A 13,588-nucleotide genomic window follows, 5' to 3' on the forward strand; every position below is an offset into this window, starting at 1 on the left:
AATTTTGCTAAAAATGCAATTTTAAGCCCTTACAAATTGCAGTTTTCCAGAAACATTTGATTTTGCCCTATTTTGCAAAAAAAAATGTAAGGTTAAGCCCTTACAATTTTAGAATGTTCATAAAAATCCGATTTTGCCCAATTTTGCTAAAAATGCAAGGTAAACTAACCCCTTACAATTTGAAATGTTTCATTAACATGTAATTTTGCCCAATTTTACAAAAAAAGCAAGGTTTAACCCCTTACAATTCGATTTTTTTTCATAAACATCTGATTTTGCCCACTTTAGCTTAAAATGCAAGTTTAAGCCCTTACAATTTGTGATTTTTCATAAAAATCTGAAATTGCCCAAATTTGCTAAAAATGCAAGATTAACCCTTACAATTTGAAATTTTTCATAAAAATTTGATTTTGCCCAATTTTGCTAACAATGCCAGGTTAACCCCTTGCAATTGAAATGTTTCATTAACATTTATTTTTGCTCAATTTTGCTAAAAATGCAAGGTTAACCCCTTACAATCTGCAATTTTCCAGAAACATCTGATTTTCCCCAAATTTGCTAAAATAAACAGGATAAAAAATAGCGCCAATTGAAATTTTCATAATCTAATTTTGCCCAATTTTACTAAAAATACAAAGTTAACCCCTTACAATTTGAAATTTTTCATAAACATCTCATTTTGCCCAAATATTCATTGTTTGACGGTTTCTTATGAAATTAAATCTGCTCATGTTAAACATAATGACAAATCACTACTCAAAAATTCAACTTAATACATCTTGTATTGCTGGAGTTGTTGCCCCCCAAACGAGTTTGGCTGTAGATAGTTATTGAGACCACTATATATGTAGCGCGCCCTCTACTGAAAGAATATTAAAGTGCGAGACCAGCCGATGCTGCACTAGTGAACAAAATGAACAACTCGCTTTCCGATGAATAACTCAAGAAATACAAGATGTATTAAACTGAAATTTCGTGCACTGATTTTCCACAATGTGTGTCAGAGGTGTATTGAACATCATGGGAAACAGTGCAACAAGAAAAATAATATGATCGTAACAATGTAGTGTTTTACACGCGAAAAATCCACATTGACTTTCATTCGGATTGCATTTGTGGCGCTTAAAACACTGTACTTTGTTACGGTCAATATAGCTTCATTGTTTGACGGTTTCTTATGAAATTAAATCTCGTAATGTTAAACATAATGACAAATCACTACAAAAAATTTCAATTGAATACATCCTGTATTTCTGGAGTTGTTGCCCCCGAAACGAGTTTGGTTGTAGATAGATTTGAGACCACTATATATGTGTCGTCTAATTGATTTATATATGACGAATTCGATTTTTGAATGCTGCCATTCGGCAACGGCTTAGACGTATTTGATCTGTAATGATCTTGAACTTGAAAGATGTACCGGTATTATCTGGCATTGCTCGCGAAAAGGTTTCTGACTGTGCCAATACAGGGCGCTGTTTTTTTTTTTGTCATGCAAAATTTTAGGCGATTTTATCCCAGATTTTCTAAGCGTTTTCATCCCACGGACTAAATATTGTTTAGATGCAATGTTACAAAATGTATGTTCTTTTGATGGTGGAAAAGGTTTCAACTTTAATATTTTTATGTCGAGGCCTACACTGAAAAGTTGTCTGGGTTAATATTTTGCCCAAGAAAAACTGGAACTACCTAAACTTGGGTTGTTCTATAACCAATTGTTGCGGTTAAAATTTCTAACCAAAAGTTGTACTCATACAAGACCAAATTAAACTTGGAATTGAGTGACCACAATTAGTTTTGGTTGAATTTAGCAGAAATTCTAACCCAAACACTTGGTTATAGAACAACCCAAGTTTGGGTAGTTCCAGTTTTCACCCTTCCTTGGGTAAAATTAACCCAGGCAATTTTTCAGTGTATAATAAGTGAAATACATGTGTGCTATATAGGGGAATAAGAATTTTATGTATGATGTAAATAAACCACGGCAATTGGGTTCTGAATATCCTTAGAGAAAGATTTCCCCTAATATAAAAACCAAGGTGAATTTCAATTCACCTATTTTTACAAATATATGGTGTTTTTTTCTGGTTTTTTCCTCTATAAAACTATATATATGTGTGTGGGACAATTGTCTCTTTTGCATTCCATACTTGAGAAGTACACACGCATGCAGTTGGCGTGAAGGTCAAACTATTATTAATGACAAGGACATTGGCTTTATGTATAGAGTGCTCTATAGAGTGCTCTAGTGTGATTCATCCACCTGCTTAATATGCACAAGTTGTAGTGCACAAGTGGGCAAAGGTTTGCAGCATGTTCGCAACCAAATATGGGGTTAAACTTGCTGAACACTGAGTAAATAGGCAGCATGTACTGATGGACATGTGATCATTTTGTTTAGTATTTGAAGAAGACCGAGGCTGAACTATCGCAAGTGAATATCACAGCTGGTAAAACTGTGTACAGGTGTACACGTTTGTGGCAAGTCTGCTGGTGCTAGTACAACTTATGCTAGTTTTTAATTCGCCATGTCCAGCTTCCTGGTTGTGGACAGGCTAATCGTGGACACCCAGTCCACTGGCCAGTGTTGTATTGAGTTGTGCCAGGGGGATATCACTCAGTTGGACGTTAAGGACAAGGTCGATGTCCTCTGTGTGTCAGTTTTTGGAAGTGAGTACAACTTGTTGCTATTTTATATTAAGAGTAATTCACTTCATTGACATGTAGCTTTAATGGGTGCAGTACATGTATGCATATAGACTCCAGTAATGCTACTGCTATGGGGCCTACCGGTCTATAGCCTGTGTGACAGTGCAATAATTGCACCTTATCGCATTGTTATACAATGTAGTTGGTGAATATACTCAAAAGTCAAAGACAATAAATCATGCATTGCATTGTTTCTATCTGAATTTTCCTTCTATATGTAGTGCATATGCCATAATTCTTGTATAATTGAAAACTAGTAAATTAAGTCAATTTATATGTGAGGGTGGGCTTTTAATTTTTTTTGGGGGGGGGGGATTTGATCAGGGTTTTGGTTATTTTTGTTGGTCAATTTTGTCTTTTAATGCTATTTGTCATCCAAGTGTTAACAAAAAATTTGCAGTGTGTAATGTGACATTTCCTGATTTTAAGAACATTTTTGTTAATTTGTAGTCTACCCATGGTCATATACTCGTACGCAGATAGTTGTTATGTGTGAGGAAATATCTTTAACCTTACAAATCTTTTTAGATGATAAATCTCCAAGCATTCAACTTCCAAATTTTCTCCACATGCTGCAGGTAGCTACTCCCCATCGTCCCACACTTTGGTTGGTGCCTTGAATAAAAAACTGAATCTGAGTGTCAAGCGATTGGCCAAGGATAAAGAAGAAGACCTGCGTCATGCTTACATGTGCTGGTGGTCCAAACCGCTGCCAGAGAACCTGCCTTTTAGAAAACTGCTTTGTTTTGAAAACAGGTCAGTGATAAAGTGAGGTTTTTGTAATTTATTTGATTTGTATTGTAATTACATGCCAGGTATACTGGTATCCTTGTTCTATTCTTTCTTTTTGTATGGCGTGCACAGCCTACAGATGTAGGCCAAGGGTAGTCCGAGTAACTAGGACTCCACAGATCGCTTTTTTAACATTTGGACATGGGCTGCTGTTGCCCGACCATGTCCAAATGTTAAAAAAAGTGATCTGTAGAGTCCTAGTTTAGACCAAGGGTAGACATCCAGGCTAGGGCGTCATTGGTTACGGTGTGGATGGCTTCGATGCCGCCAGGGAAAAGCCTCAGTGGGCAGTCGTTCATGATGTGCTGGAGGGTCTGGTCTGGATGTTCGCAGTACGTCTCAAGCAGGGCTCTCTGTCATCCCCCACTTATGCAGATGATGGGCTTCTCTTGCATGGAGGGTGCAGATTCTGTTCAGGGTTAGCCTTTGCTTGCGATGGAGGTCAAATCCGGGTTGTTTTACTGTGGGATCTGTGATGGTCTCTCCATTGTTGGTGTCCCATCTGCCCAGAGTCTGCGCCACTCAGTCTTAGGATCAAAGTCATCCAGGGATTTGACTGCAAGACCGGAAGGGCTTATGGGACTTCTATTATGTATTCTATTGTGTGGTATTAAATGAAACTCTGGATAAAACCCAACAAATTCAGAATAATCGACATGTATTCTCAAACATAGGTTTTTGATGATTATCTCTTCTGATCCAGGGGTAGATTGTTTCGCCCCCAAGAGCTGGTAGCCAATGTCTTTCGTTGCCTGGTGCCCATCCTCAACAATGAACCAGGAACTGTCATTTCTCCACTACTCAACACAGGAGGACAGGTAGGCATACCAATCTAATATTAAGACAATTTAAATCAACCCTTGAAGTAGCCATGCCAAAAATCTAGGCTGCAAAATCAGCATCCTCCTTGACTTAAAGAAGATTCAAAATCATTTTTCTTCTCACTGATGACCTTGCGCTGTGCTATTTTTGTGCCTCACTGCAAACTTTTGGTCCCATTTGAACAAGTACCCCCCAGTGGTTAGGTGAGACTACTGAAAGTGCACCATCTCCCCACATTTATGCCTTCCTCTCGTGAAAAAACAATTCTGCCTTGTGCAGATTCAAAAGAAAATTAGTTGCCCGCACTTATCGTCATACACCAGCAAACCGGTGAGCACGAGCTACATGTATCAGTGTTGTCCAGAGACCGTACAAGACCATCACAAGACCAACACAAGATCAACATTGTCTCAGTTCAATTGTCTCAGTACAATTGGTCTTGCGTCTGGACTTGTACGGTCATGACAACTAGGTGAGGTGTGTCCCGCATATACGGTACAAAATGATGTAAAATTGCAATGGTCACAAGTGATATCTATGCACAGAGAGGCAAGTTCCAATAGAGAACATTTCAAAAGCAGTGCTTACCAAATACTTCCCAAGCTTTCAGGCACAGGTCCTTCTTCAGGGGTTGGTTCTTGCTTGTTTACCTTCATCACCAGTGCTACACAGCTTCTCTATAATTAGGCAATTTTCACTGGCATATAAAACTGTGGCTCATGTGTTTCAGGGCCGTGATGAAGCCACCATGCTGGTGGGAATGGTGGAAGCCGCCATCAAATGGATGAAGGCCGGCCTGCCTTTGAAACAACTCAAGATTGTGCTGTACGCCAACGTCATCAAGGGAAAAGTGATCACCGTGCACATGCGAGATCAAGAGGGGATCATGAAGGCTTTCAGGGATCTGAAGAAGAAACACAACAGGCAAATATTCATTCCAATGGTATGTTAATTGAGGTCATGGGAATATAAAACCATCTGCTTCCTTGAAAATTATCCAAGTATATATACATTTGCTCAGGTCACTTGTGGATAAATACAAGTTCGCTATAATCCCTTGTGCTCACGGTCCCCAGATCAGTACATGTTTTATGAACACAAATAGATCTAAATTTGAACCTTCATTGTCAGTAGGGATGCATCTTGGATAGTCTATAAGCTTTCCATCAATATTTTAATACCTGAACCACTCTGCTCACTGAGCAATACTGATTGAAAACAAAGCTAAAAACTTGTTTTGCCAAGTAACATAGACTGATATTAGTTGTACAAAATGTAGCTTGATGAACTGTCCCTGCAAGCATTAAGTTAGCTGTTGTGCCTATAGTGACTGCGTAACATTGGACTCAGTGTGCATCTGAACTGTGGTTATTTCTAATCAGGTGTGTTGCAGATCATTAATTTTTTTTTATCCTTTTAACACAGGCCGTGCCTCTTGAGTATGACATCTACCTGTCTCACAGTGCAGCGGATGGCCAGATTGCATCGATGGTTGAGACCAAGTTCCGAGCCTCCAAGCCAGACATAAGGATCTACAAGAGCGAAGAGGTCCCCGTTGAGAATGCAGAAGATAAAGCAGAGACAGAAGGCTCCTTCTGGCAGGAGGACCTGTTCAAGATTATGTCGAGATGTGCTCGAGTGGTCCCAAGTAAGTTTCAGTCCCGACTGCTTTTGGATATTTCCTAGTACTTCTTCACAAGTTGAAATTAAAATTTAACCATTAAATATGAACTTACAGGCATCTACGTCTATAAATACTAGACAAGACAGCTTATAGCAGCAGAAAAGTTGATGAAATTGAAAAGCAACATAAGCGTCTATCTTGCTGAGTGAGGTAAAATTGTTGCCTGTTATTTCTTTGCTAGTTCTAAGCCCTGCGTTTCTTGAGAGCAAGGCTTGCGTAGACCTGTACAACATGGCCCTGTGTTGTAACAGGAGAGCTCAGCGGGACTTGCTGGCCCCACTCTACATAGAGAAGATTGAAGATATGCCGACCTACATGGGACTAGTACAGTACATCGACTGCAGGTGATTAGGACAGTTCAGGCTGTTTGTTATTCTTAGATTAAAAAATTAATGAAAGTGTTCACTGATCCTTGTGCAGTGTGCAGTTGACATCATCTTGCTGAAAAAGAAAAACTGCTGACTTAGCTAGATTTCAATACTTGAAGCTTATATTCATGTTGTCATGGGCTTGCCGGTACCTTGTCACTTGTGGCTTAATTTTACTCATGATGAATCAATGAGCCGTTTTAACTATACCTTAGAGTTGGAAAGAGACATCAAGACATTTGATTGGAGAACAGTACCTGACGAGCTACTTGACATGAACTTTGCATGCCTACTTATTTCCACTAAAAAAAAATCTTTAATTCCACTGACTTTTTTTTGTCTTTTTTAATCACAGTCCGAAGGATGAAGCTAAGATCAGTGAGGGCTGTGAACATTTGGTTCAGTCTCTGGCGCATTCCAGCATGAAAGTCCATACCGAGATGGTGATTGCTGACACCTCGCCACTGCATTATGATGTCTTTGTGTCATACAGTCATCAGGATTCCAGGCTAGCTGCCCCAATTGTTGAGAAGCTGCAGAAGATGAATCCAGAGCTTCGCATCTTCTTCGACATACAGGAGCTTAAAGCTGGTAGGTTCAAATGTTATTTACACAGAGAATTGAACTTCTAGAATGTTAAAAAATGTTTTGTGTGCATTGGATATTTGTTAAGCTCGACTTGCTAAAAGCAGGTGCATCTAGTCACCAGACAGAATCACATCATTGTTGTTTTTACTTATCAAGGCACGGCATGGCAGAAGATGTTGTATCATGCCATAGATGGCTGTCGTTCCTTCATGGCGTTGGTCTCTAATAGCTACATGAAGTCGGCCATGTGCATCGAGGAATTCAACTTGGCTCTAGCAAAACACTGTTCATCGGTGAGTAATTTTTTTTTTGTAGAACATCCCAGCTCCCACATGTGTGATGGGTGTGTCCACGTTGGTGTGAAGCTAGGTCAAACCCCAGTACGTAAATTAATATTGATCCATCTATTGTTAAGGATTCTCGGCTGTGCCTGGTCCCAGTCTGCATTGAACCTCTTGTGGACCCGTTACCAGAGTTCCAGCAGGTGAAACTGATCAATGCCACGCCTGATGTTTTTGACCCAGCTGTGGAAATCATCTGTAACTCTCTAGTTGACTGGATTGCTGGACGGGACTGGAGCCCACTGCTTGATTCCATCTTCAGGAAAAAGATGGTAAGTCTCTTGATCACCAATGAAGAGAAGAGAACATCAGATATGTACCGGTAGCTAATTTTTTTTTCGCCACAGAAGTCGCAACATTTTCCAGTCTACTGGTAGAGTCTTTTTACCCATGTGTGCCTTGTACACGATTCCTGACCTACTTTCAGGTGGATCTGGTGTAGCTTGCATAATTCAAAAGAATGCAAAAAACAAAATAAGATTGTTACCTGCTGAATCGAAATATCCAACAGATTGATTAAATTGCCTACTGTCTAGTCATTTTGGTTTACAAGCAAATGTAACAGAATTGTGAAATGTTGATACTGCTTGGCTAAAACCAAATTTTCCTGCTGTTGTAATGTAATGATATTTTGTCTGTTTTTTTGTAATCAACAAAAACCCTGGGTTGTGTTAACAATCGCAAGGATATCCCTTTCAAATGAGATTGTCTAATCTAGTATATTATATCATATACAGAGGAAGACAGTGGATGCTTCAGAGTATGCCATGGAGCGCAGACGACTTGAGTTCACCCTCAAATATGGCAAGGGAGAGAAGATACTTAAACGAGATGATGTGACATATCCTCCATCATTGCAAGGTGTGTATTCCCCGAGCCCGCTTGCTGATGACACAAATACCAATGACAAACCTTGTGATGTGGCTTTCAGCTGTTCACCGGAGGACAAAAAGTTTGTCAATTATATGACCAAGATCCTTCGCAAGGTCAGCCCCGGGCTTGTCATCAAAGAGACCGCAGACACTGAGAACGAACGCCTGGCTCTAATGGAATCTGCTCGGAAGGTAGTGGTCTTCCTCTCTGCCAATTACTTAGAGTCTGTGCAGCAGGTGGAGGAGTTCCACACAGTCCTCCTGAGGCAGAGGTACCGGAGTCCCACGCAGGTTCTCTTCCCAATTATCCTTCACAACCTGCCTCAGCTTCCGACTTACTTCCACCTGGTTCCCTGCGAGTTCAATCTCTTTGATCCCATGTGGATGGACTTGTACACCAAGTACTTGATCATCAAAGACTTGCGGAAAATGGACCAAGTGCATCTTAGTCACGAGTTGGAGAGGTCGGAATCCATTGCAGTTATTGCAGCCACTCACAGTCTCCTTGGCCAACTCAAAACTGAAAGGTGGGTAAAAAATGTTGAATGTTGCGCATTTATGAAATAGAACTGGAACGTGCAATGCGGAGAGACAAACATTGACTTGCCCTGAAAGTGAATGTGCCCAGTTTCAATGGGTTGATGTGGAGTCCTGTGGCCTCGTGATTAAGGGCACTGGATTCGTGGTCTGTGGGTAAAGCTGCGGGTTGTAGGTTCGAGTCCATGCCTGGGGTCATGGTGCGTGTGCCCTTGAGCAAGGCACTTTGTCACGCATTGCTTCTCTCCACCCAGGAGTAAATTGGTACCAGTGAGGGCATAGATGGTTATTGTGATCGAATATAGCTTGTTTGCGCCTAACAGGCAGCATCCAGCTGTATACTCCCTAGGGAGCTGAGATGGTATTTGGAATGTTTAATTGGCCCAATGATCAGGGGTAATGATAATACTGTAAGCGTTGTGATGTAGTTTACTAATAAGAGCGTTCTTAAATGCTGATTGTTATTATCATTATTATTATACACACAAGGTAATATGTAGAAATCATGAATATTTCGATGCTGATCACAGTCTTAGCGATTTCAGTGCAACGTTCCATTGGTTCTTATTACTATTAAGATGTATTGCTGTGATGCTTATGTGTTATTTCAACAGCGAGTTACCGCCAGCAGCCAAGACCAGTCAGGAACCGATGCTGCTCAATGTCATGCTCCTTAGCTCAGAAGTCTCCAGACTGCACAAGAAAGTGAGGAATGTTGATGAGGTGGATGCAGATAAGTTTGGCAACGTCAGTAATGAAGGCAATGCAGATGCTGGATCGTTGGAAGATGTAAGTTGGGGATGAAAAAGTGTTTCAAAATAAGTACATGCATGAGCATTATAAGGAAGGGCGCAAGGGGGAGGACAATTGCAGTCCCCCCCCCCCCCAACCACCACGAAACAAACCTGGGAAAAAAAGGACAACAACAATATTTATCATGGCCAGTGATTTCTCACATCGTTTCTGCTGAGTGTTTCCCCCCCCCCCTGTAGAAAAATCCAGGCAATGCCAATGGGTATTCTATGAGTCTATTGGTATTTAATTATGGTTAAAAATACTATCAGGCCACCGGTGTGGCTCTCATTTTTTTTTTAACTGATCTTACACGTTGCGAAGAATCCGTTACATTGTGGAATAACTCGTTCAAATCTCTTACGTTCTAAATCTTCCCTCTTCATTTCTGATATTGCATGAATTTCTAATTGAAGACTTTTTGCTTCTTCATCAGTTTCTACTGAATATTGTTGAACTGCCATTAGCCACCGAGGACCTTGCAACTGGAGCAAGTGATGCCGGGATAAGTAGTGTCTCAGATCTTGAGAGCACCTCGCCTGACACTCAGGCAAGAGATGGAGATGAAGCTGTCTCGATTCACGAATTTACACAAACCCCACAGACTGCGATGTCAAGCACAGAGGCTAAATCTAAGAATGGGAATAACTCCAATGATCGTTATTTCCCTGATAAAAATCCTGACATTACTGTGAATTCCAAGGAACAGTCTATGAACGAAAGCCATACAAAGAATGGAGAGATGGAAGACATTTCGCCCATTGATGAGCCTTTAGTAGGCCTAGATGGACAGCCCCAAGTAAACAATGCAGGAAAGAATGAGGATCAGTCACAGCAAGATTTCCAAAGTAGAGTTGAACCTTCTTCTGAAAGTGCTACAAATATTGGATCATCAATGCCCATCAAACATACAGATGACGTATCAGTAAAGCCTGCCTCTGCATCTGAGCAAGGACCACCGAATGAAGGGAGTAACACAACTCACCTCAGCGCACCATCTTCCTCTCGAGGCAATGAAAAGGACGGGCTGGATGCTGTCTCCAGTCAAGAAGAAGCAGATGACGGCACTCCAGTTGATGGGCCGTATGTCTTACATCAGAAGACACAGTCACCCAGTCTTGGGGCTCAATCTGCTGAATCGACTCCAGTACCGAGTACATCGTGGTGTAATACACTCTAGTTTATTAAACCGAAAAAAAATCTATAATGTTGAATGGTATGACTCTGATACATTGAACGATTTATTAAAGAGTATAGTTGAAACATACTTTGGCTTCAGAATGCAATATGATTGTTGGGCGCAATCGGTGGTTGTGCAAAATTGGTCGATCTCGGTGCGCTATCAGTCGGTCACGCTGCAATCAGTCGAACATCTTTTCTTTCTAAGTCACGGCTCTGGAGGATTTTTTTAAAGGTAAAAGTCAAAGAAACCGATAGTGCACCACGATCGACCAATCGCGCAGATCAACCAATTGTGCCCAACATGATTATATGATAGTGAGCTACACCCAGCACCGGGCCTGTGACGCTAGACATACTCTTTTCCCCCCGAATCGTTTCTTTTGTCTGTCGTACTGGGCCTAATACATATATGTATGTCGGTGCTACCACATAAGTCATTATACAAAAATCTCCATCGCAATATTTGGGCCATAATGATTATGAAATATCGGTAAGTTACAAAACTTCAAAGATGGACTAGTTTTAAAGGTAATTGTTACTTGGGCCTGATTTCAGCCACCAGATGGAATTAAGTCTACATTAAGGCAATCATTACTAAAATTGACAAAGTAAAGTAAATTACCTGGGACTGCCTTCATTATTTTTATACTAAAATTCAAACTAAAAGTAATAAGCACTTTTACGGTAATGTGCGCCATTTTGCTGATGCCAAATTTACATGCGTTGCTGAGTACGCATCGTCACTCGAAAACTTTTGCGCTTCCAAGTCATCATGCGTTCATTCCGAAATGCGCCCGTGTTTAGCAACGGGTCTTTGCCCCGTGGACAAGATGGCGCACATTACTGTGAAACTGCTAAAAAATACTCTGAATCTGATTTAATTGCCTAGTCTATTTACACAGCCAAAACACACAGCCAGATAGCCAGAGCAAGGGCTCGGCAATAGCGCTATTATTAATATTACACAAGCAATTCCTTTTTCTTGTTTAAATAGTCACAAGAAAGGTCATACATCACGTAGAAGTTTCACCTTGGGCCTAATTAAATTAGTGGATGTTTATTTTAATATGTTATTGAAGAATTTATTCCGAAAAGTCAATATTTCACAAACTTACCTGTGACTGGCTGGAGTAACCATGCCCAGCCACAAACAAACACCTCCTGATGCCCTGCAACTTTTGAAACTATGCACATGTAGTTCATGCCCTGACCTTTGGCCGTGTGTGGTCAACTAATTATTCAGCAGGATTTCCCAAGCGTTCTCAACATGAACTATACGGTCACAAGTATTGGAATTAAGGCCGAGCCGACCGTGCTGCTTCTTTCAAAGATTTCACAGGTAATTTTGCTCATTTGTTGTTCATTTTGCCATTCAGTTTTCCTTCAAAATTGTAATAATTCTGAATAATACTTCGTAGAGCTGGTCTCACATTTTCACTGGCACCATTATTACGATAGTCGTGGGATATTTTGAGTACATTGAAAGTGAGGATTTTTTTGTACATTTCGCTAAATGCCGGAGCAAGCGGCAAGCGGCAAGCGGCTTTCGTTTGTTGAACAAGACGTATGTTGAGGGCGGTATGACAATATATGAGAGGAACTTTTGGTTTTAGGAATTACTTTGTCTGACGCTTTATAATTAAGTCCTTGATAAAACAGTAAATATCCGAGATCGACAATATCCCGTTATTTCGTGCCTTCCTTTTTGTTTGCGATTCGTAAATGTACTTGTATCTTGATTGTATCTTGCTTGTTATTGAGCCTTTCAAGGTCGAGTTGAATCCTAGGGCTTGCATGACCTTCCCGCAAAATCATGGTCAGAACTTATCGGATATTAACTTAGAGGGGGCACGTGCATGGTTGCATGCAAAGTAGAAGTAAGAGAAAACAACAGTAGTTGATGAGATAATTGATAATTACTATAGGCCCATGTTGGAGTGAGTTTACAGCTGTGGAATTTCCAAATATTATTAAGACTGCTTTTATAAGAACCGGTAGATGGAGCTTCAAGTTGAAGGATAATCTCGTTGAAGTGATAAAGTATAATATATTTGTTTGGAAGTGCCTTTGTTTTCATTGGGAGTTTGGCTCCAAAGTACTGGCCTTGTTATTTGTATTGTTTGTTTGTCACACTGTGCCGTGGAATTTGTAAAATTGCCCTTTTCAGTGTAACATTCACTAACCCAAGGTTTGCTATATACAATGTTATATTCAATTCTATTCAAATTACTTTATTTATCATTCAAAAGGCAACTACATAATTGCTGGACAGCCTACTATTAAACAAACTCAAAATAATTAATAGTCAACTAAATATATAAAATTTTTAAAGAACTGCATTGTACAAACTATACAATTATAGATTTCAAATTGATGTAAAAAATTCTAAAATAATATCATTTCACCTTAAATACGATGATGAATGTACCCGATGACAAATGAAATGACAAGTAAAATGATGGACCTTTGACAATGCAAATATCAGTTATTTTGTAAAGTCTAATAGCCACTGGAATGAGGCGAACTTTCTTCTGTTCCGTGATGGCAAAAAATATGAAATGACAAATACATGTATGATGGACCTTTAGAAATACAAATATCAATTTTTTTGAAGGTCTAATAGCCACTGGAATGAATGAGAACTTCCTTCTGTTACAAGGATGACATGATGGCATCTGAAATGGCGTCCCAATAGTTTGTTAACGAGTGCCAATTTTGTTTAGTGCCCTTTTTTTCCCTCAAAAAGTGCCCTTTAAAAAAAAGTCGTGTGCGTCAGTGGCATCAGTGAGCATATCGTCGGTTTTCAACAGCGCCACCGTTGAGTGATAGTTTCAGCCCCCCCCCCCCCCATTTGATTTTACGGGGGTCAAGTGTCCGGAGAAACAAAAACATGTCTACATT

The 13,588-nt window shown here is 40.1% G+C and overlaps 1 protein-coding gene across 1 annotated transcript; it reads left to right on the forward strand.

Annotated features, from left to right (window-relative positions):
- The first annotated feature begins 2,163 nt into the window (after window positions 1–2,163).
- On the forward strand, window positions 2,164–13,171 carry LOC119734685. The gene is made up of 12 exons (XM_038208214.1): window positions 2,164–2,670; window positions 3,288–3,465; window positions 4,205–4,319; window positions 5,054–5,266; window positions 5,749–5,971; window positions 6,189–6,351; window positions 6,731–6,966; window positions 7,120–7,256; window positions 7,379–7,576; window positions 8,042–8,703; window positions 9,328–9,502; window positions 9,942–13,171. Exons 1-12 carry the CDS (start codon window positions 2,529–2,531, stop codon window positions 10,683–10,685), a joined length of 3,186 nt encoding a protein of 1,061 aa, XP_038064142.1. The 5' UTR covers window positions 2,164–2,528; the 3' UTR covers window positions 10,686–13,171.
- Window positions 13,172–13,588: the final 417 nt, after the last annotated feature.

Source organism: Patiria miniata, unplaced genomic scaffold (assembly GCF_015706575.1).
Source record: "Patiria miniata isolate m_02_andy unplaced genomic scaffold, ASM1570657v1 HiC_scaffold_28, whole genome shotgun sequence".
NCBI classification, from domain to species: Eukaryota; Metazoa; Echinodermata; class Asteroidea; order Valvatida; family Asterinidae; genus Patiria; species Patiria miniata.